The sequence below is a fragment of the Lagenorhynchus albirostris genome, chromosome 20, assembly GCF_949774975.1.
Source record: "Lagenorhynchus albirostris chromosome 20, mLagAlb1.1, whole genome shotgun sequence".
Lineage (NCBI taxonomy): Eukaryota > Metazoa > Chordata > Mammalia > Artiodactyla > Delphinidae > Lagenorhynchus > Lagenorhynchus albirostris.
The window spans coordinates 42,089,677-42,112,710 of record NC_083114.1 but is presented as its reverse complement, the minus strand read 5'-3'; the positions used below and the strand labels follow the sequence as shown (position 1 = coordinate 42,112,710).

General features: G+C 59.1%; 1 protein-coding gene across 7 annotated transcripts in view; it reads left to right on the top strand.

Annotated features, from left to right (window-relative positions):
* The first annotated feature begins 1,425 nt into the window (after positions 1-1,425).
* The window catches only part of HDAC5 (histone deacetylase 5), a 34,871-nt gene continuing 13,262 nt past the window's right edge, over positions 1,426-23,034 (top strand). Inside the window, exons 1-3 of one of the 7 annotated variants that reach the window (XM_060134811.1) lie at positions 1,426-1,580; positions 6,955-7,165; positions 14,029-14,100. In XM_060134811.1, coding sequence (XP_059990794.1) covers positions 7,144-7,165; positions 14,029-14,100 — 94 coding nt within the window. In that variant the 5' untranslated portion in view covers positions 1,426-1,580; positions 6,955-7,143. Of the gene's footprint in view, positions 1,581-6,954; positions 7,166-9,759; positions 9,805-12,754; positions 12,834-13,017; positions 14,101-23,034 lie in introns of those variants that run through there. The other 6 variants (XM_060134810.1, XM_060134809.1, XM_060134812.1 and 3 more) reach the window with 6 other exon arrangements.

Below are 23,034 nucleotides of genomic sequence, written 5' to 3'. Positions count from 1 at the left end.
AGCCTGCGAGCCACAACTACTGAGCCTGTGTGCTGCAGCTACTGAAGTCCGCAAGCCTAGAGCCCGTGCTCCACAACAAGAGAAGCCACCGCAGTGAGAAGCCCGCAGTGAGAAGCCCACGCACCACAATGAAGAGTAGCCCCTACTCACCGCAACCAGAGAAAGCCCGCACACAGCACCGAAGACCCAGTGCAGCCAAAAATAAATAATTAAATTTATTACAGAAACATTTATATATTCACTTTTTCCGATCAGATAAGTAACACATGATAGTTGCAAAATTTCAGCTATACAGAAAAAGATAAAGAGGAAAGCAAAGGTAAATATTTTGCATATATTCTTATAGGCTTTTTGATATACAAACATATTCAGACATATGGATCTAGTTTTTTGTTGTTTATAATAATGGAACAATTCTGTAGTACTTGTTTGATTTCTGATTTTCAAGAGAACCGTATACCTTGAGCACCTTTTCAGGTCACTATGGACGTAGCATTTTAAATGTCTGGATCTGGATGGTATTCCTCTGAATGGATGTGCCTTGGTTTACTGCCAATCCCCTACCGATGGATAGTTAGGTTGCTTCCAACTTTTCACATCATTAGAAGCGATCTCTTTCCTTCTATACTCAGTTTTGAACACAACAATATTTATTTCCTTAGAATACATTTTCGTCAGTGGAATGACCGGGTCACGACAAACCACCTAGGTTCTATCACACACACTCATATTGTGTTCTAAGGGGAGCTGTAGAAGAGGATAGCGCCGAAGCCAGGGACCGGAAGTCTTCCCTTTGAAGGCCTTGGACTGTTACTACATTACAGCTCTACCCTGGCCTTTCCCATTCTTTTTTTTTTTTTTTTTTTTTCTTTATTTTTGCTTGGCACACATTTAGCGTGTGCGGTCGGAACTGGCGGGTTCGAGACTTGTCCCAGACATCCACCCCCAGCCTGGATCCCTAGCTGGGGCCTCCACGGCCCTCCCAGCCCCTAGGAATCCATCCCCAGTTCCCCTCCCCCACCGCGGGAGGGCGTGTTAGGGAGCCGCTTAGGCAGGCAACGATTGCACCATCCACGGTTTGAAAAGGAAGTGGAGGAAGCTCAGGCAGGAAAGTCGTGCATCCCAAACGCCGAGCCCCCAGCAGCCAGGCCCGTAAGCCTGCAGCGCTCCTTCAGCCGCTACTCCCAGGGCTCCTTCAACCACTACTCCCAGGGCTCCGATCCCTTGCCTTCCTTCCCCTCCCCAGCCCAACTCTTTGCTGGGTACTGGCCCTTTTAGAAGCTGTCACGGTGGCGCTGTTGGCCCCGCCCGGCGGGGAGGGCCAAGAAGGAGGGGAGGGGTTGCTGGTGGCTGAAGCTGGGGGTGGGGGTGTGTGTGGGGGGGTGGTCTGGGTCTATTTTTAGCTCCGGGTCGAGTCACGTGACGGCAGTGACGTCTCGAATGTTGTTGTTGGTGGCGGCGGCGACCGGAGCCGGAGGAGCCGCCGCAAAGATGGAGGAGCCGTCGAGGAGGTGCTGCCGCTGCTGCCGCCGCCGCTGCTGCCGCCGCCGCCCGCGAAGCCGGAGCTCGAGCCGCAGGGGGTGAGCGCGCCCCACCAGCCCCGATCCCCTCTCCCCCAGGCTCCCCGGACTCGACGCGGCGCCCCCTCCTCCCGCCGTCGCTGCCCGCGGGCTCCCCGAGCGCGCGTCGCGCTCCGCGCCCCCCTTCCTCCCTCCCGGCGCCCGGGTGCCAGTAGGCGCCCCCCGGGAGCATCGCCAGCCGGTAGCCGGGCCTCTGGGTTACTGCGCGCGCCCCTCCCCGCCCCTCCCAGGCAGGGGCGCCTTCCCTGCAGGTAAGGGAGGGGCCCGTCTTCCCGCTACCTACACCCCCAGATGGCCGGGAGACCGGCCGGGGATGTCTGATTTGCCCTCTCCCGGGAGGCGCGTGGTGCGTTGCAGGGCGTTTTGAGCCCTGCACCCGGATTCTGTGCAAAGCCCTCTTCGCTGGACACCCTTTCTTGGTACTCTGAGATGAGGGGCGCTGCCCACCCCACAGCGCTTCTAGCCATACCTCAGAACGCATCCTTGATTTTGTGTCCTTGACATCCGTGCTTGAGGAGGGGGCCTGCGGGCCCACCTCACTTCTCTCTCCCATTATTCTCACCCCCTCCCCCGTGAGGCGTTACTGCGTTTGTTCCCACCCTCTTCTCCCGTCTGACACCCTGGAGCCAGAGAGAGAGAGCTAGGAGATGAAAGCTGCCCCCCTTGTTGTCTGGGGTGGAGGCCCCCCATTTTTCATCCTGGGTCTGTATCTCACAGAGAGAGGGACACTGCCTGTGCCTTTCAACTTGGGTAGGCTGCTTCCCCACCCCACCCTTCCCTGGGCCCCTGGGGAAGATGAGAATTGGCTGGGTGATAAGTAATTAATCTGGGAGTCTGGTTGTGGGGAGAGAAGAGGGGAAGGTGGGAGCACCCCGTTTGGGGGAGGAGGTGACCACCTGATATCCCCCTTTGGCCTTCTGAGATGAGGTGTGTCCCTAAAGAGGAAGGGTAGCAGCTGCAGTTGCTCTTGGGGGTGCTCAAGAGACCCACCGCTCTGACAGTGACCACTGTGCTTCTGGGGCCTGGAATGAGCTTTGGCGACTGGGGGTGATGATGGTGGTGACTGGGTTCAGGGTCCAACTGGGAGGGAAGGATGGAGCAGACCATAGGAACAAAAGGAGGCAGGGGGTGGGAGATCAGGAGTCGTAGCCAGAAGGACCCATGACCAGACTGCTTTGCAGGACTGGAGCCTGGAGCTGGGTCCTGCCCTGGGCCTCCTCAGGTTCAGAGGATGTAGGCAGGGAGGGTCCTCAGTTCGAGTTCCAGGCAACAGGGGCCCTGAGCCTATGCTGGCTGTTTAGGCGCTGGGCTGGGCTGGGCTGGGCTGGGGATGGTGGGTGAGCCATGTTGGGGGCTGCCTGCTTCTTCATTTCAGTCTTCCTTCCTTCCTCTTCCTCTTAAACACAAAGCTTGGGGAGCCCTTAGTTTGCCTCCTGCCCCTTCTCTTGAATCTTCTCTTTGCTCTATCTCCCCTTGGACTTGGATCTGGGCTATGTCCAGACAAGGCAGGGTGGGCGTCTCTGAGTTAGAGGGGTGGGCCCCTAGCGTCTCCACTGTATGCCGGGAATGTATGCCTGCCAGGGGCCAGAGAGACATACCAGGTGCAGTTTACTTGGGGGCAAGGATGGAGGACATGTTAGCTCCATGCCAGCCTCCCCTTCCCAATATATCCTCCTCTGTGGCTGGATGGAGTAATCTGGCGGGGGGAGGGCAGCACTATCACATGCCCCACCCACTCTAAGTAGCTGCAGAGACAAAGGTTTGCATTCCCTTCCCTAGGGGTGGCATCTTAGCTGTGTGTTTAGAAATGGGGGCTGGGGCTGGGGGGTGGTGGTGTGGGGCGGGGAGTTTGTGTTTCTGCAGGGGGGAGGGGGCATCAGCTATAGGAGCTGGGGGGAGTGCAGTTGGTGCCGAAGTACCAGCTGCTCTTTAATAATTAATTCTTCCTACTCACATCCCTTTGAGGAGGGATGTCTGGAACACGGCATCAGGCTCAGCCAGCCTGCTGGAGGACGCACTTCTGTTGGTGGGGGGTGGGGGAGAGACGGCGAGGGGGTGCGGTTCTTGGCATTTTTGGAGCACTGTTGCTTGCTCATGAATGAAAACCTGATGCAGCCCGTGAGGGGGCCTATTGTAGCCGACTTTGGCTAATTAAACTTTCTCTGCCTTTCTTCTCCCCCACCCCACCTCACCCCAGCCTCGGCCCCAGCCGTTTCTTGGATGGGGACTCTGTCTGGTAGTGCTGGTGAGGGGGTACCGTTCTGCGTGAGGTTTTAGGGCAAACAGACGCGGTCTTCTGCCCTTTGCCTCCGTCTTGCCCCTCCCTCCCCTCTCACCCCCCCCCACCCTTTTTCTTTTTCTAGAAATAGCAGCCTCGTCCATCTGGCTTGTGCAGATGCCTGGAGCTGCGTCTGAGCAGACAAACAGAGATGGGCCGATTGCAAAAATGAATTTGTCAGCCTGGTGCCTTTTTTCCTCCCCTGTTGCCCTCCCCCCTCCGTTAGTTTGGGCCCTGGACATCCAAGTCAGCCATCCCTCCTGGCTCTGATGTCTGCAGGCTTCTGGTGGGCCAGCTTGGGGGAAGGCACACGGCGATGCAAGCTTTTGGAGGCTGGGGAAAGCGATCAGCCGTGGCCACGGTCAGGAGGGGTCAAGATGAGAGTTCCTTTGTGCCTTGGGATGGGATGTCTGGGCTCGTAGCTTTCTGATGACGTCTTTGGGGCACATCTCATATCGTGAGCAGTCTCAGGCTCACAGGATTTGGTTCAGACAGCTCACCTGGCTGCCTTGACCTGGGGACAGGTCCCCAGCCTCAGTGCTCAGGACTTGCGCCTGCCTCTAGCAGGGCTGGAGCTGGTGTGTTGGCAGAGCGGCTACCTGGTGGTGCTGGAGTTCAGCTTCCTTGAGGGACAAGGTACCTGCAGGGCAGCACTGTGAACTTCTGGCCTTTGAGGCGTTGCGTCCTCCTCATGTCCCTCACTTGTCTGCCCTTCTGCCACCCTCTGCCAGAGCTTTTATTGCTCGTGAATGGAGCGCGGGATATTCCCCTAGGGTTTTTGCCTTTCCTCCCCCGGCTTAGCCATGAGCTTGTAGGGTGAGATGCAGCCCTGGCTGGAGGTGGGAAGTGGGTTTGGATCCTGGAGTGGGACAGAGGTCTGACTGGAAGAGAGAGTTCTCAGGGGATGGGGCCAGGGCCCTGGGTCTGCCTACTTGTGATGTCACGGAAGCCAGGCTGCTCACTGGTTTGGCAGCAAAGTGCCAGGAGCCACACAGCCCTTGGTCCCTGACTGCCCACCAAGACCTTCCTACAACAAATGGTCAGCAGTGAGTTTCTCTGGCCGAGGAGGCACCCAACAGCTCAGGTTTTAACCGTAAAGCTGCCCTTTCCCCTTGCATGGCCCTCCTTAGTCCAAAATCTCCACCTGTCCTGTCTGTCCTGATTAGACCGTGAATGCTGCTTTGTTTCCCAGGGAGGCTTGATGGGGGTGTTGGCAGACACTCTCCACAGGTGGATGGGGGTCCGGGGTCCTGCTGTATCCTGCAGGGTGGGCAGGAGTGCAGCCTAACAGAGTCCTGAGCCCCTTGGGAGTTCTAGGACCCCCCCCTTCCTCTTCTCCCCAGGGGGTGAGGAAGATGGGGGCTCAGGGCAGATCTTAACGCAGATTGTGTACCATGGAGGCTCTGCCCCTCCTGAGTGCCCTGTTGCTGAGGTTCCTTTCACTAAGGAGATGGGCTGGGGCACTCGGGCTGCTGGGAATCGTGGGAATTTCTGAACCTGTGTTCCCCAGCCCATGGGAAAGGGTGTGAGCAGGGCTGGACGCCAGCCCCGGGGTGTGCATGGGCTGAGCTGTCTGCCCACGCGGGCCCTGCCAGGGCACCAACAAGCCCACCTGCCGCCTTCCTGAGCTTGGCCCTGGTCCTGCGCAGCCTCTTTTGTCCTTGCCCCACACCTGTACCTGCTGGGAGCAGTTCAGCCCCTTCTCTCTGCCTCCTCCCCCCTCCCCATCTGAGTGCACCTTTCTCCAGCTACAGAGTCCAAACCTAGGGGGCAGCAGGCCTAGGAGGACTTGAGGTCTTCCTACTCTGTGCATGGCATACGTGTGTGCATGTCTGTGTGTATGTTCCTGTGTCCCTGCCGTGGCTGACTCCTGCGCTCCTCGGCTCCAAATGGACCCCACGCCTGGCGATCCTTGAGAATGCAGAGCTTACCGAGAATTTATCCTGCCAGGAGGTGGGCTGTCCTGGGCTGGAGCTGAGTGTCTCTTCCTAGTTTGGGGAGCAGAGTTAGGGTTTAAATCTCAGCCTCATCGATCGCTTCCAGCTACCTCGATTTCACTGGGTGTTGGAGGGCCTGCCTTCATCTGGAAGAAAACGAATGAGATCGTGTCTAGGGTGGATCGTGGACTGTTTAGGGATGGGCCCAGGTGGGTGCGTGTGTAGTGTCTGAGGCTTGAGGACTAGCTGTGGGGCTGGAGCGAGGTGGGGAGCTGGAGAGGTGGGGACAGGTTGGCAAACTCATGGTCCTGCAATACGGGGACATCCTCTCTTACTGTATTGGCCTCAGCAGATGTACTGCTGGGCCTTTTGGTGCCTTTGTACAAACTGGAAAACGGTGTCCCTTATTCTGGGTGGATTTAGCCTGTGTAGCCTGGCAGGCAGAGCAAAGGCTGGATTTCAGACCTCGTTGCACAGGGCACAACCTATACAACACACACAAGGCCCTGGGCTTGGGCCTTGGACCCCCAGTCCAGAGGGCACCGGATGTGGGATGAACGTCTCTGTCTTTCGAAATTCTTGGAAACAGCATGGTTAATGGGTAGAGGAAAAGCAATTGTTGCCCTCTTTTTTCTGACCTGGTGTTGAATGGGGGAGACCAAGACAGAAGCACATCACGTTTCCAGAGTTGGGTGGCACAAGGATCAGGGAGTAGGGAGAAGATGAGAGTCCCACCTCAGGCTGCTGGGGCTGGGATACCAGTCTCTCCCTTAAGTTCTGCGAGGGGCTCCAGGTCAGCTCTGCATCTCCCCACTGCCCCGGACAGAGTTCAGAAGCACTTTGCCTGCACTTTCTCCTTTGGTGAGCACCATCTCCCACGTCAGGCACCCTTGGGAGTCTGTGAGGTCTCCCCACCTGGCAGTGGACCTTGTCACCTAAAAAAGAATTTTGTTGTGGCTACTGTAGCCATTTCCCTTCCCTTGAGGGCTGACGTCCTCACCAATTAGAAAGAGAAGAAACCAGGGTCTGGTCCAGTTCTGTGCCCCTGGGCCCGTGGCCCTCCCTCTCTTCCCTAGGTGTAACTGACAAGCTCCAAGGTCTCCTTCGACTCTCAGATTCCAGAGTTGGGGACCTCTAACCCTGCTCCATCTCTCCCCAGGGATGCCGTTCTGAGTGCCTGACTGCCTCGCCCCGAAGGATGGCCTCGGATGGGCGTTAGAGGCACAGCGGCCCCGGGCTCCTGTCCCGTCCGTCTGTCTGTTATCGTCTGTCTCTCTTGACATCACCGCAGCTCCACCCCCTCCCGTCCCAGCCCCCAACGCCAGCTTCCTGCGGGCCCAGAGCCGGCATGAACTCTCCCACCGAGTCGGGTAAGAGCTGGGAGGCTGGAGAAGGCACCTGGGGTGGCTTTGGATGTAATGGGCTCTATGGGTATCCAGCCCAGGCCAGCTGCCCTTCAGGGTCTGAGCCGTAAGGGAACAAGGGGTCAGGAGTGGAGAAGCATCGTGAGAAAAGGACAGAGGCAAACCCAAAGTGACTGACCATGGGGTAGACCTGAGACTGATGGGTTGACGGTCCAGCCTGGCCCTGGGAGGGCATGGGTTCAACTCTGTCCCCAGGCCTGGCCTCTCAACTCGGGGGCCTTCAGTTCCGTGCCACCCGGCCCTGTTCACCAAGACAGGCAGGGCTGAGGGGAATGTGTGCCCCTGAACCTCTGCAGGCGGTCCGGGGATGATGTTGGAAGAAGTTCCCTATGATAGCTGAACGTCCAGCTTCCTTTTCTGTGGTGGTGTCCTCTTCCTGGTGGAGTGTTTCTCTGTGTTCCATACTTTATTCTTACTGGAGCTTTGCAGGGCCTTCAGCCTTAGCCTATGTTGGGATATGTGGTATTGGGGTGGGCGTGCAGTGACATGTTGGCGGAGGAGACTCGGCTCTCTCCTTTGAGTCCAGGTAGACATGCCCTGGACATGGGAGAGTCCTAATTCGGGGTCTCTGAGGTTTCTTATTCCCCTCTGCTCGTGGGAGGGAGCCTGCCTGGTGCTTCCAGAAATAGTCTAGGGGTGGGACTCCAGGCAGCTTTGTGAACGGGTGGGTCTGGGTTCGTGCCCGTGAGGATGTGTCCAAATGGCCTGAGCTGGACCCTCAGGAGTGTCACAGGGGGGTCCTGGGTCAGTGTGGTCAGAGTAATAACTGCCTTCCCTCCTTGGCTGTCTCCTTCTGCACAGACTTAAAGGATCAGAGTCCATCTTGCTCAACTTTAACCCCCCCCCCCACAACAGGCCATCCGATCACTTAACATCTTTTTCTGTAGGGGTGGGAGCTATTTCTCCTTCTTTAGAGATAGGGAAACTAGGGCCTAGAGACCAAAACCCACTTGCAGGATGGTACTGAAGCAGCAGCAGGGAGGAATGCAGGCCCCTTCGCCTCTCGTTCCCTGTCCTTGTCACTGTGCTAAGTCTCATGCTTCCTGTTGTGAGGATCCCCTGCTGGCGACCTGTGGCCCTGACCACGGCCCCAGGGCTTCCAGCAGATTCGATCCAGGGAAGCTGAAGCTGGCGGGATTGCTTGGCTTTGGTCAAGGCTGTGCCCCCTCCCCTTCCCCTTTCCAGCATGACATACCCCGGGCACAGAGAGAGTAGAGAGCCAGCTGGAGGAGGCTGGGCTCCTGAGACTTACCAGGTCAGCTTTGCCGATGGGCCCCCTCCTGCAGGGTCTGTGGCTCCCCCTCAGGTCCTCCCGCCTCTGCCTGCCTCCATTCCCCCTGCAGGGGCTGTGCCAGGTGTTAGACATGGAGAGGTCTGTGTGACTCTGGTGCTGGAGGGGGGCTGCCCTGACTTCCTGCTTCCTCCTCTGAGGTGGGGCTGGCGAAGGGAAGGAGAGGCCTGGTGGGTTCTCATCAGCGCCTCGGCCATCTCAGCTGGACACTGCCCCTTGCAGGGTCAGTTGTGCCCGGCAGGGGTGCCAACCGCTTCCTTCCTCTGAGCTACTATGCTGACCTGTCCAGGAGCCACTTCCAGTCACACCGGGCCTGGGGTCTAACCCTTGGCCAAGGGAACAGGAGCCTCCCAGAGGCATCCGTTGGTGGCTTGGGGAGGACGTCTTCCAGCTTTGGGATTTTCTTCCCTTACAGTGAAAGGCTGAGGTAATCAGCCTCAGATAGATCAGGTCAGTGGGTTGCCTTTCCACATGCAGGTGGTCCGAGTCCCCCCTTGTAGCCACTGGTGCCAGGGCTGGCAGGGGCTGGAGGTATCCATCTGCGCTGAGCTGGGCCAGGAGGGGCCTCCAGAGTGGGGCCTATGGAATTGGCCGTGCCTCCTGGCTGGCTTTCCCGCTCCCCCCAGCAGGGGGAGATGCCGTCTTCTCGTGTTCAGGAAGGAGGGAGAAAGAGAGGGGGCCAGAGATTGGGAAGCTGGTTTTAGGACTGTGGCCAGACCTCAGAGCTGGGATCGTCGTCATTGTTCAGGGCAGCGCCCTGAAGTCTTTCCCACCGAGTTTTCCCGGGGCTCCGGGCCTGGCTCTCCCGCTTGTGGAGTTCCAGCTGCTCTGGCCCAGGGAGAGGGCCAGCCTCCACACAGCCTCCCCCTTCGAGGGGCCCAGCATTTGCCATTCCCAGAGCTCAGGGTGGCATCTGGGCTGGGGCTGCGGGTGTCCGGCGCCTGGCAGAAGCCTGGAAACCACATGCTTGGACTCCACGGAAGTCAAATGAAACCACGAATTGTAGCTGGATGTCCACATCCCGGGTAGACACCTCACAGGGCGCCCCAGGAAGAGCATGAGGCTGTGGGGCTGGGGATAGAGGTGGGGATGAGAACGGTTAGTACCCGGGGCCTGGGTGCCCCGGCCCCTGAGCACCTCCCACCCCGTCCCGAGACTCACTTCTCTCTCCTTAGGGCGCAGAACGGCAGGCCTGGGTGAGGGGCAGTTTCCCTCCATTTCTCTCAGTGCAGGAACTTCCCTGTTTGGAAAAGAAAAATAGAAGATGGTCCATCCCGGCCTTCATAGCAAACAAGTTAGTAAGAGAGCACATTCCGGGTGAGGGGTGGCAGGTAGAGATTTGGAGAGGTTTACTTCTGGGGCTCGCCCGTCCTCCCCAGGGAGTGGGAGCTGATCCAGTTACCTCTGGGCCAGGCCGAGGGCCAGCGTTTGACCTGATTTGCCTCTCCTGCAGTCTCGGGAGTACAGGCAGAGCCGCTGATGGGCTGCCCGCTTCCCTGAGGAGGCCACTGCCCGGGGGCTGGCTTCTCTTCAGGCAACGGGGGACTTGAGGAGCGAGGCTTTATTTTCATTTCTGCTCCCCTTAGTGGGACTGAAGGACTGACAGACTGTGCCCCTGGCCAGCCTGGGCCCACTCTGGTGCCTGCCCTGTCCTCCATGCTGTTGCCCAGAGGAGAGGGCAAGGGTGAGGCTCGAGCCAGTCTGTGGGGCGACAGGGCCCCAGGAAAGAAGGTGGCCAGGTTCCTTAGCCCCAGCTTGGGAGGGAGAGAAGCTTCATGACAACACCTGCTGGCCCAGCACCTCCCAGCTCGCTGCACACTTTCTCTCCTTCCCTTTCCTGGCTGCCCCCTCCTTTCTGGGTGACCAGAGAAACTGGGGCATAGGCGTGGGGTGGAGCCAGGAACCTCGGCGTCCCGCCTCCCAGCCTTGGGCTCTGCCTCTGAGCCCCCAGGGAAGGCGGAGAAAGTGGGTCAGAGTCGGCGTGGGGCGGGGGGTCTGGGAAGTGGACTCTGGTGTCCCTTCTCCACTTAGATGCCCCCCGGCACACCTCTGTGCTCACTGTAGATCAGGATCGGCCCCACTCTCCCCTCCCCTGTCCCATCATTCCAGAGGGATTGAAGGCTTAGCACGGGACGTCCGGAGCAGGCAGGGTCAGCCCTGAGGGGATGTGCAAGATGCCAAAGTAGGTGTTCACATTTTTCCCAGACTTGGTCTCAAATGAGAGGGTTCAGCCAGCACCTAGCATGGGACCTGGCGCATGGCAGCTCCTGGGCGATGCTGACGGGCCCCAGCATGACTGGGCTGCAGGGGCAGGAGAGAACCGGAGGGCAGGCAGGCCCTGTATCTCCAGGACCCCAGGGCAGCTGGCACCCCACACTCCATCTGGGGTGCTCCCCGGCCAGCCCTTGGCTTTTTTACTGTGCACAGAGCAGACTTTGCTTTTTTCTTTTCGGTCAGGCCCCCACTCCAGCCTCTTGAGCCCAGGAAGTGGGAGCCTTCGAGAGCTCAAGGAGCCACATTAGGTTCTCCTCCTCCAGGTTTAGAGGGTTAGGAGGCCTGAGCCCAGCCTTCAGGGGAGGGAGCAGAGTGAGCAAGGTCATTGCGGCACCAGGGAGGGGTCGGTGCCTGTTCCTAACGAGGCTCCTGTAACCCACCCACGCTTTGTGGGTGCTCTGTAAGGTTTGTGGGATGACACATGGGAGAGCTAGATGCGTGGGGATGGAGAAGAGACGTGAACCACAAGGAGAGGGGCTATAAAGCGAGAAGGATTGCGGTTAGACATTAGGAAGACTTTGTTGCATGACTTGAATCTCCGAAGGAAAAAAAAAGACACTTGTCCCCATCCCAGGCCTCCTGTCTTCTTCCCCTGGAGGATTCTGGGAACTACACTGAGGATTGTCTGGCTGTGTCTGACACTTCACTTCCCACTTCAAGCTGTTACTGGAAGTCATAGTAGTGCTGGGAACTGCCCCGAGTCCCCAGCTCTGGCCACCTCTGGGCGCCCAGTCTCCTGGGTGCTCCCAGCTTTCCTAAACAGGGAGTTGTGTTTCCTTAGGTTTCTGACTGCTCCACGTTCTGGCGCCCCTGCTTTTGAGTCACTGTAACTGATGATTTCCTCTCTTCCAGAACAGGGCTGCCCTACCATACTCTCCTGTGCCTGGGGCAGGCAGAGAGAGTCAGGACAGGGCTAGCCAGCCCTTCTGGTTGCTTTCAGCGTGGGTGGGTGGAGTCCTGGCTGGGAGGGGCTGCTGCCCCCAGCTTTCTGGGTTCCCTTGAGTCTGCTGCCTGTCACCTGTTAAGGAGACCTTGACCTTCCCTTCCCTTGCTCTTGAGAGAGCCTGGTTGGCTAGGATGAGATTGGGGCAAGGGGTGCTGGGCAAAGTCCCCAGACCTACCCTGAAATGTCCACCGACTCCAGAGCCCTGTGGGGAGCATCGCTCCATCACCAGTTTTCTGGAGTCTGCCCTGGCTGAGAAGCTGAGGCTCCAGAGCTTTGTTTCGTTCCTGTTGACCTCCAACTCCCTCAACGTACATCTTGCCAGCCAGTCTAGGGCCTGGGAAAGCCCACCTCTGCCCCTTACCCATCCACGTGATCCCCCCACCTGAGGGCAGGGGGCCCCTTTGCCATCCCCAGCTGGCGGGAGCCACAGCTACTGTGACCTTGGTTGGCCAGCTCCTCCTGGGCTCCCGACAGGAGGGTGAGGTCATCCAGTCCAGGGAGAGGACAGGTGTCCCTGGCTCCATGCCTAGAGTTGGGGGCAAAGGGGGCCAGGAGGGGGCTCCAAAATAGCCACTGTGACGTCAGGAAGGGGGAGGGGGACGCAGACCCAGGAATAACCAGGCTATTAAAAGGCTCCAGTGAGGTCAGGGGGCCAAGTGGGAGGCACAACCTCAGGAGGAGGGATGGGCCAGCAGTGGGCTGGGTAGGCGGGTGTCACCAGTCCTCGTGGCGCTCTAGCCTTAGGTGCCAGCAGGGCCCCAGGAGCCGGGGCTGCTCTGCCAGGCCTGGGGCTGCTGGCTGGTGGGGAAGGGCTGGATGCTGGCAGCCGCTTGACTCTTCCTGAAGGGGCTCCAACCTCAAGTCTCTTCCTGCCTGGGAACTGGGGGTCATTATACCTGTTAATGGAAACCCTGGGGCAGCTTCGTGTGCTCCCTGTGCAGGAGGCAGTGGGCTGTGGTGGTTAGAGCTCAGACTTGAACTTCAGACATCCCAGACCTACCACTGAAACAGCTGTATGACCTAGGGTGAGCGACTTCATCTCTCTGTGCCTCGGTTTCCCCGTCTGCACCTCTCTTCTGAGGTCATCGTGCAGAATAAACGAGGTGATGTATGTGCTGCTCTTAGCATTACACCTGGCACACTGCCACAGGAAGAGCTACCTGTGCTCTGAGAACGGGCAGGTGCTCCCAGGCGCCCTTCCCTGGGTGGGGTGAGGCCCGTCCAGGAAGAGTCTCCCTGCCCCCTGGAAGGAAGCCGAGCAGCCTCTGGAGGTGACACCCCTAATGGGTAGGAGGGAGCTGCCCTTTAGCTGCTGCTCGGGGGTCTCCCTGCCGGTTGAGGGGGTGGGGGAGCCACCCCCCAGCTCGGAAAGAGGGCAGAAATTAAATCAACTCCCATCCGTCGGCTGTTAGAGGGACTCCAGGGAAGATGCAAGTTTAGGCCAGGTGGCCCTGTCTGCCACCCTCTCCCAGACCCTTCCAGCTCCTTTACTTGCTCTGGATGGCAAGAGGGCAGATAGAGGAGGAAATCTGGCTTTTTGGTCTCTAGCCCCTCGCCTGCCAAGAGCAGCGCCAGAGCTGCTCCCAGATGCGTGGGTATTCCAGCGGGTGCCCTTCCCCAGCGCAGGCTCTGGCCACCCGGCTCTGTGGCGTTGGCCCTGAATGCAGGCCCTCCCCTGTCCCCATCCCCCTGCCTGGCGCTTCCTCCTGGGGTGGAACGCGCCTCCCCCTCCCCCACTCGGGGCCTCCGCCAGGCCCGGGCTCCTGGCAGCCGGCCGGCGGCTCCCTGAGCATGCTCCACCTATTTATAGACAGGGCCCTCCCCCAACTGCTATTTCAGTCTCCTGCCAGCTGCCGGCGGCTCATTCGGGAAGGAGGAGCAGGGAGCCGGGCCCAGAGCTGTCACCCAGGGCTGGGAGGGAACGCAGAGAGCCCGCCTGCCTGCTCAGCTCCCCTTCCTGTCCCCTGAGTGCTCAGCCATACCCGCTTCTGGGAGCTCTGGAAGGGCCAGTGGTTGGATGCCCCTCTAGCAGGGAGCTGGGCCTGTGGCTCCGGAGCTCCTGGCTCCTCCTGCCGCCTGCAGTGCCCAGGCCGGATGAGGCACCTCCCCGCAGCGCGGGTCCCAGCAGCAGTGGCCTGAGGGAGCCCCCGAGCAGCGAGGGCCCCGCCCAGCCACCTTCCCTTTGGCCGACTCCCGCCTCAGGCGGCCCCCTGCCGGGCATGCTGCTGGTGCCCAAGGCTCAGGGGCTTGTGGAGATGCTGCAGACCATCTATGAGACGGAATCCTGTTTCTCAGCAGATGGGATGCCAGGCCGGGAACCATCCTTGGAAATCCTGCCTCGGACCCCTCTACATGGCCTCCCTGTGGCAGGTAAGTGCCTCGGTGTCCCCGCCTGCCCTCTGCCATTGGGCATCCTTGCCTCTGGGGCTGAGCGTCTGGCTCCAAGTCTCACCCAGATGGGGTCCTGCTTGGATCTTCCTGGAGGTCTTTGTTGAGGATATGTGCAGTCAGGGGAGGTGTGCTTACCGGGATGGGCTTCCCTGCTCTCCCTGGGCCAAAACCTGCCCTCCCACCATGCCCTCCAGCTGCACTCTGCTGCATCTCTTCGAGTCCCTTTGGCCTCAGGCAGGGTCGACATCAGCTGCTGGGGGCTGTGGATTACTAGAGGATCCTGGCCTAGTTGGCACCATGGTCAGAGGGGAGGAAGTGGGTCAGTGACCTGCCTCCAGGCTGTCTGCTCCCCCGGTCTGGACAAGGGAGGAACCCACGGCCCGAGTGTCCATAAGAATAAAGGCTACCCCCACTCCTCTGGCTGGGTTCTTAGGGTCAGAGGGTCCAGTGCAGTGATTTCTGCCGGTGCCCGGTCAGGAGTGCCCTGGGAATCACACACCTGGGGAGGAGGCTTGATGCAGTTGTGGTGGAGGTAGGCAGAGGCCGGCAGCTGGGATGTTGGGGGCCTTGGCTGCCTTGGCTTCTGGCTCCCCCGTACCTCTCCTCCCCCCAAGCTTTGGTTTATCCTCAGCCCATGAGGATGAAGGAATGTTACTCAGGCTCACAGGGCTTGAGGACTCCCTAGCCCTCCTACCTTCTCAGCGGGGACCTTTTTGGCTCTCGGCTGGGGGTGGCGTCCCCCAGAGCCGGGCCACTCCTTCCCTCCCTCCCAGGAACCTGTTGGCAGCATCAGGCCTTCCTGGCACAGCCTCCCCACCAGGCCGGCACCACAAGATGCTTCCTCTAGGGAGGGGCCTGCTGGACCCATGCCCGCTTGGCCCCTCCTGGCAGTGGCTTGGCACTTGGGTGTGGGCGTCTGTGTGTGTATGTGTGAGGAGTCTTTGCCTCTGGATATGTGGGTGTGGGTCCCAGGCTTTGAACTGGAAGGTGGGAGCCGTGTGCCTGTGTAAGTGCCAGTGATTTGACTCTAAGCTGTCCAGGGATAAGGTTGCAGCTGGACTGGGATGTGTGAGAGGATGGAGGTTTGGGGAACATTTGGAAAAGCCTTCAAACCAAGCCTACCGTCTGCCTGAGCAGGGATGCCCATGTAGTCTCCTAAGGTCGCGGCATAACCCTGGGGACCAGCCCTGAGAGTGCCCGTGCAGGCCCCTGGGATGGGGGGGGTGGAACCTTGGGGCCAGCCGTGCAGAGTCTCTGCACAGTCCCCTGGGAGGGGTGTAAACGCAGAGGGCCGTTCTAGCCCTGGTCTAGTGGAGCTCACAGCTCTAGCTAAAGACCCGCCTGCTCGCTCCTATCCTGAAGCCTCTGGGAGTCAAGGTGGTCCCTTGCCAAGCAAAGGGCTGACTGTGCAGAGCATCTGCCTGGGGGGTGCTTCTGCCCCATTCGGCAGATGCCATAGCAGCCCACCCCTCCTGTCCCCACTGCCCCTTGCCTCCCAGAAGCAGTTGGCGCTTGGCCTGAAGTTTCCTCCTCAGCACGTTCTCTCATCCTCTTTCTAGTTGGGCCCCAGAGTCCTTGCAGGCTGGAACCCTGCTGATCCCATCACTTCCCTAAGGCTCCCTGTCCCTGCATAGACCACCCCCCAGCCAGTCCCTCCCCCCACCCCCCACCCCGACACATGCACGCTGCCTAGCCTTCTGAGCGGTGGCGTGGTCCATGCTGGCAGGAGGGAGGCGTGAGTCACCTCAGCGGCTCGGGGAGAGGGCTAAGAATGTTCCCCCTGCGCAGCTCTGATGCTGTGTCTGTGACGCGGCTGGGGACAGATATAGGCCTGGAGCTCGGCTGCCTTGTTTTTTTTTTTTGGACTCTGGAATGTAAATAGATGTTTCAAATAGAAACGCTTTAACCTTTGGGTTAAAAAAAAATCCACCCCGGATAAACACGGCCATGAGGGCCAGGCAGCCTGGTGTTCCCCCCCAACCCTCCCCCGCCACCTCCTCTCTCCATCTCTTGATCAGTCTCCAGACAGGATGCAAAAGCCTGTGGCTAAAAAAGCAGGTGTCCAGGGACGCTTCTTGGGCCGTGTGTGTTGCCAGGCCTCCCCAGCCGGAGGGTTTGTGGAAAAGGGGCTTTGCACGGTGGGTGTCTGCCCTGAACTTGCTGCCCGCTCCAGCAGTAAGTCTTTGGAGCCCTATTTTAGGGGCATCCTTGGCTCTCTGGACTGTCTTGTGCGCACTTAGCACAGTGCCTGGCACATGGATGAATGAATGTTGCTTGAGGGGACTGGCATCCAGGGTTCACAGCAGGATTCCTGGGCTCTATTCTGGGGCTTGGCCCTCTAGGTGAATAGACAGATATGGTAAGTTGCCCTGGTGGGTGAGCCAGAGTCTTGGCAGGCGAGCCCACGAAGGATGTGGGGTGCTCTCCTCTGTTCCTGCTTGAGGACGGGGACAAAACACAGCTTCTGCTAGTGCCGTCAGGTCTTCCTTGATAGATGGGGTCTCTGCCTGGCTCCTCCCGCAACAGCCCAGCACACAGTGGACACCCCTCTCGTACAGGCTCGGTCCCAGCTCGGGGAGCCCAGGAGCTTGAACTCTGGTGAGGGTTTCCCAGGGATGCAGTGCTGGGGGATCCCCTGCCTCCCTTCTGTTGGGCCTTGGATTTCCTCCTGGCCTGGACTGGGCAGCGCGCTGCTGCTTGGGCAACGTGTAGGATGTTAAAAGCAGGCGTGGAGGAGGAGTCTTCTTTCCCCAGTGAGGGAGGGTGTGAATCCCGCTTATGCCAGGAAGGGATGCTATGGAAGTGCCTTGGGGTTTGGTTTTGGTATTGAGGTTTCCCCCTGGATATTCTTATTCACGTTCTTCATACCATTCCAAGCTTGGCTAGGTAGGTGGGTGTGTAGGCATAGGGGTGTGGGTAGGTCGGAAGTGCGAGACTGGGGTGGGAGGGGAATTAATATTATAATCTACTAAATGATGGGTATCGGGGTGCTTTCCTTACCTTATCTCCCTCGGAAAGGTATTAATAGCTATGTTTTACAATTGAGGAGGATCTGAGAAGTTAAGGAACTTGCGCAAGGTCCCAGAGTAAATGACGGCTGGGCTTCCGACTCAGGGCTTTGTGTAGGGCGACGTCTAAGCCATACAAGAGCTTCCCTGTACAAATGTCTTAAAGGCGGCCCTTCTTCCAGGTGTCTGTATCCTCAAGCCAGAGTGCATGGCTTAGCACTGGGAACATGGGCTAGACCTCAGCCCCCAACTTGCCCCTTCAGTTGGGTGCCCTTGTGCAGTACACAGCCTGCACAACCTTATGTGGTGGGTCTGCCTTTGTTGCTTCCAAAGTTTGTGCTCCTCGACAAGAGAGACCATTCTGGTCTTGGGGGGCTCCTGAGGTTTCTGGGAGGAGACTGTTTTCTACCAATACTGGGGGCCGCTGGATCAGCTGTTTCCCCCCCTGTAGGGATTTCGGCCCAAGGGGGGAGAAGCGGGCTCAGGAACAAAGTTGAACACCCTGTCCCATTCAGACAGCCTCCCCTGCCCCCATCCCCCCCACCCCATCCCCTCTTCTTGTTTTTGAGACCCTCAGCTGTCCCTTCCCTGCTGCACAGCTGCCAGACAGGAAATCAGATTAACCGTGTCCACGCACACAGCTGTAACAGCTGTCAGGTTGGCAGCAGAAATGCCGCCAGCGGGGGACACTGTGAGAAAGTAGTTCTCAAACTTTCCGTTGCCACAGAGTTACCGAGGGGAGCTATTAAAATGCGGATTCCCAAGCCTTACCCCCCCACCCCAAGGTTCGGATTCCGTAGGGCAGCCCAGGAACCAGCATTTTTAACACATCTCAGATGATTTTGATGTGAGTAGGCTCAGACCATGCTTGGAGTATGGGCAGGGGTCCTATGGACAGGGGTCATGGGGCCTAGCAGCCTGCCCGTGGATGTCACCCGTCTCCCTAGAAGGCCTCGATGGGCTTTGGGACTCTTGGGAGAAGGCCAGCTGCAGAGGGAGGGAGGCTGTTGCCTCAGTCAGATTCAAATCCAGCTCCCAGCAGCCTGGCAGTCTGGAGACGGAGGATGTCTTAAGACACTGGGGAGCAGGTGTCTAAATCCCAGCGGGGCAGGGGATTATGACAAGTGGCCAGGGGGACAGGGCGCTCTGCTGGACGCTCCGGGCTGGGCTGTGTTCGGGGAGTAGTGCAGGCAGAGCTCCTGCCCTGGAGCCCCTGCTGTCCACCCCAGGTGTGGAGCGAGCAGTCCCAGCGACATCTGCAGACTTTGAATGGTTAGTGTGCCTTTTAATTGCCTCTAGCTCAGTGCCCAAGTGTTTCCTGGAAATGGCTGGGCTGGGAGAAGTGAGTCTGCTTCTCCTCCGGAGAGCTGCTCAAGACCAGTGACTAACTCTGTTTTTGCCGGTGAGAGATGCTTTGTGCCTTCCACCAGGGCTCTGCATCCCTTAAGCTTAAAGTCCTTGAGAGGCACAGTCTACCTCAAGGTTTCTGGGGGTTCCGTTCACTTGGCCCCCTTTTCCCCTGCGCTCACGGCTCTGGGGTTCTGGGGCCAACCAGGTCTCCCATCTAGATCCCTGGATCCTTCATACGGAGTTTGTCTCCCTGCTGTCATTAAGTTCAGGAATAGCCTTCAAGATTTCTCCTGGGTTTTGGTGGGAGGCAAGAGAGAACCAGAAGACCCAGGGTTAAGCCCCGGCTCCTCTGCCTCCTTTCCAGGTGACTTTGGATGAATTTCTTCCATCTCTGGCTTTGCTTTCCTCCTCTGTCAGCTGGGGGAGTTGAGTGGCTGATCCGGCTGGCACTTCCTTCAGTGACATTCTAAGTCTTTGACATCAGTTTCACGTTGCTTCCGCCTAAGAGGGGCTTCGGGTCACCCGAGTCCTGGCCCCAGGTGGATGTAGAATGGTCCTGGGGAGAGGGGTGTTGCCTGCAGAAGGCACAGCGAAGTTAGATACCTGGAAAGGCTTTCTGACTGCCGGGAACTGGGGCCCCAGAGCAGGGACCAAAGCTTGTGTTCACCTGTGTTAAGTAATGCTTTTAAGGGACTGAGGGATCCCACCGCTGTGGGCTGAGCCTCAGAGGACAGGGTGGCCCTTCTTGGAGCTAACAAGGCAGGGGAGGCCGGAGAGACAGGCTAGGAAGAGCTGCCATCGGGAGGAGGCTCTCCCCAGGGATGCCTCCTCCTGCGCTGGGATCCAGCTGCCGGCTGCTCCAGCTTGTGTGGGGCCCACTGGAAGGGCTTTGATTGGGACAGGACCACAGAGTGACCTTGGGACGGTCTGAAATGAGAGCGCTAAGAGGGCTTAGGCTTCACTAGGCCGCCAGAGGGGTCCAGGACACACACAAATGTCAGCCATTAATAGCCTCTACTAGTGCCTCCTGAGATTTTCCCAGGCTCTGCGCCAAGCCCCACTGCACGTGTTATCTCTCCGGAGCCCTAGCAGCTCTGGGAGGTGGGTGCTGGTCTTCCTCCCATTTCACAGATGCCCGCACGCAGCACAAGGAGGGGCTTGGTGTCTTGCCCTGGGAAGTGGCAGAGGCCGACTTGAACCCTGGTGTTCTCTTATTCCAGAGCCCTCGCTCTTAACCAATTACGTGATGTGTGTTGGCTTGCGCTGCATGGGGAGTTGGGAAAATTGCTAGGTGAGCGTCATCCCCAGCTCGCACATGTGGAAATACTGTCTGCATTGTGGTAGAACCTGTCGAGCCTAAATTGGCCTCCCTAGTCACGTAAGAGCCCAGAAATAGATCATGGGAAACCGTCCTTGGTGGGGAGGGGTCATCGGCGTCATGGGGAGGAGTGTGAAATGCTGTTCCCTGCCTCCTTCCAAAATCCCTCAAGGCCAGCAAGGGGACAAGAGCCTTTTCCCATTCTCCAGAGGAACAGAACGAGGTCATTTGACATTTAAGGAAGCTGCTGACACCCCAGACTGCTGAGGGAGCTCCGGAGGGCCTGGGTGCTGGTGGAAGGCACTGCCCTCTAGGGTGGGCTGCCAGCCTGCTGCCTCTCCAGAGGGGCCAGGCTGGCTCTTGCTGAGCACCCAGGATGCCCCGCACTGGAGTTAGCACTGCATAGGTTAGTGTTCAGACGGAGCCCGCCTGAGCTGGGAGCCAGGACACCTGGGTTTGAGTCCCTGAGAGGCTTGGTTTCCTTGTCTGTGACACGAGGCAGCTGAAGCAGATGGTCCCTCCCCTTTCTCCCTCTTCGCTCTTGTTGTTGGGGGTAGCTCTTCAGATCCAGGGCTTATCTGCAGAGGCCTCGTTTTCATCCTGTGTAGACATTCCAAACCGCTTAATACACCCCTCCCTCAAACTCTGTGTACCCTGGCTCCCCTCCTCCCCCCAGCCTTCTGTGGCTGGTGGCTTCTGGGAGCAGGGTCTTTTTAGAGCCAATTGTTAAGCTGCTTAGGTCAGCCAGGTCAGTCTACCCACTCTGGTGCTTCTCCAGGGGGAACTCAAGGTACCATTTCCTTGCTGCTAGGGTTTGGGTCACAGGGATACTGGAGTTGGTGACTTCTCCAAGAGAAGGCTGGGAGCTGGGGCATGGCCTGTGCTGTGTTCAGAGCAAGGAGGAAGGCTTGACCTTGGTTTTTATTTTGAACCCTTTTCCCAAAGGTGCTGCTAAAAACCTGCTCTTGGTGTCCTAGAACCCCTTGTCTGCTCGGGGGGCAGTGTCCCTTTGCCTGGACACTCTCTTTTTAGTCTAAGTCTGTGCTGGCAGTCATCCCAGAGGTTACCCTGTCAGCACCTGCGTCATCCTTCCCCCCCCGGCCCCGCCCCCGCCCCGAGGAGTCAGGATATCCCTGGCTGTACTGCCCAGAGAATCTGCTGTGGGAGCCCCCGCTGGGCTGATGGGGCAGTGGGGCTCATGGAGAGATCGGAGGCCCAGCTAGATGGGAAGGAAGTGTCACTAAAGTATCGCTGGCGCTGCTCAGTTGTGCCCATGAGCTGGGCAGAGTGGTCTGCTCTACGCCAGAGCCTGGTGTGTGCGGGGCCCTTCTGATGGCTGCCTACCCAGCTGCCTGGGCCGGGGCTTCTCCGGGGAGGCAGTGTTGGTTAGTCCTTCCGAAGGCTGGAGGACAGGATGCTCTTGCTGCCAGTTCCTAAGGCCACAGCTCCCAGGAGGCAGGGTCAGAGTCCCCGGAAGGGGAGGAGTATGGAGCGGGCAGACCTGAACCCTTCTGTCTGCCTCTGCAGGAGGTCCCTGGGTCAGTTACCGGCTTCCTCTCCACTTCTGCAGCTCTCTGTCAGGAGGAGCCCTGGGGTAGGATGCCGCGCCCTCCCATGTGACCCCTTCCCAGGCCTTTGCTGGCCAGAGTCCCCAGCCTGTCCTCCATCTACTTTCTTCCCTTTCCAGAGGTCCTGCCACCTTTTTCAGTCCACCAGGAGGCGGTCGAGAGCCTCCTCCTATCATGACACTCCCATTTCCCCTTCCAGGTGCTTGGTTCTCAAGGCAGCCACTACCACCTGCTCTGCTCATGCTAAGCTTGCAGAGGGCACAGATCCTCGAGGGGAGCAAGGCCAGCCACACTCTAGGTGTCATGCCCAGAAAACTGCATTTGGGGGGCTCTGTGCCTCCCCCCACCCTTTCCCTGACTCCAGCTGTCCAGCCGCAGCCCCTTCCATCTTGGATGGAGCTGGGCTACTACCTGCAGACCCACGGGCTGCTGCATCCTGTCCAGGCCCCACAGGGCCTGCAGATTAATATTCCCAGTCGCTCGTGCTTCCTGCTTGTGTGGGAACAAGGCTGTGTGGCAGAGCCCGCCGGCCGCCCCGCCACCTGCATACCAATGGGACTGAGGCTGCGACTGCAGCACAGGACCTAGCATCTCTGCCGCGGTGGCAGTGGCTGTGCAGGAGCCCTGGTGGGAGAGTCCCCTCGCCTGAGCCCGTGCCCTCTCTGCAGGGCTCCTGCAAGGGAAGCCAGCACTGCTGGCGGCAGTTCCAGCCCAAGCAGGGTTATCTGCTGGGAGCCAGGAGCACTTGGACCCCTGCCCTTCCCTGGGCGGGCGGGCGGGCTGGCATCCGGCTCCCACAGCCCCGGCACTGCCGGGAGCAGCAGGTTGAAGCCTGTCCACCTTGGCTGAGTGATCAGAGTGCCGTGGGCCAAGCCAGCCTCGCCTAGGAACAGATAACACTGCGGCCAGCCCGGGACCTTGCTGAGTGTTTCCAGGGCTGGGGACACCTGAGGCTGGCTGCTGGGTCCTTGCTGCCACCCTACTTTTGCACCCTGGACAGGGCCGGCCACCTCCAGAAAGGGCCTCTGTCGTTTCCCAGGGCCTTTCCTCCTGGTGCTGGGGCAGGACACGGGTTAGGAGGGAAAGTGAGTGAGTGTGTGTGTGTGTGTGTGTGTGTGTGTAACCCCACCCTCCTGGTCACATCTGGCCACTCCTGCAGATGTGGCTCTGGCCTTGTGGCCGCAGAGTCGTCAGTGTGGCTGGCGGGCAAACCACAGAGGAATGTGCCCGGCAGTGCTGGGGGAAGAAGGGCTAATGGGGAGCATGAAAGATAGCTCTGCTCAGGCCACCTTCCCTCTCCCATCTCCAATGGGTCCCAGGAGCCATGTTCAGCCATGAGGGTAGCATGGCCTTGGCCTTCAGCAGGCCTTGTCCCTGCCTTGGGGGGACACTTATTCAGTGCAGGCTCCCTGGAGAGATCCAGGCTCACAGACTGCAGTGGGTGTGGGAGCCTTTCTTAGCTCAGCCCTTAGCCCCCCTCCCGCCTCCCTCTCCACTCCTGATAAGAGATGGCAGTGGGGGCCTGGGCAGAGGCCTGCTCGCGAGGGCAGGGGACACCGGCAGCCATCAGGATGGTGGGGTCTTTCCTTCTGCAGGCCTGGGCTGGAGTGGGCCTCCTTGCCACCGGAAAGTCTGCCCAGCTCCCTGTGGCCTCCCTGGGCTGGAGTGG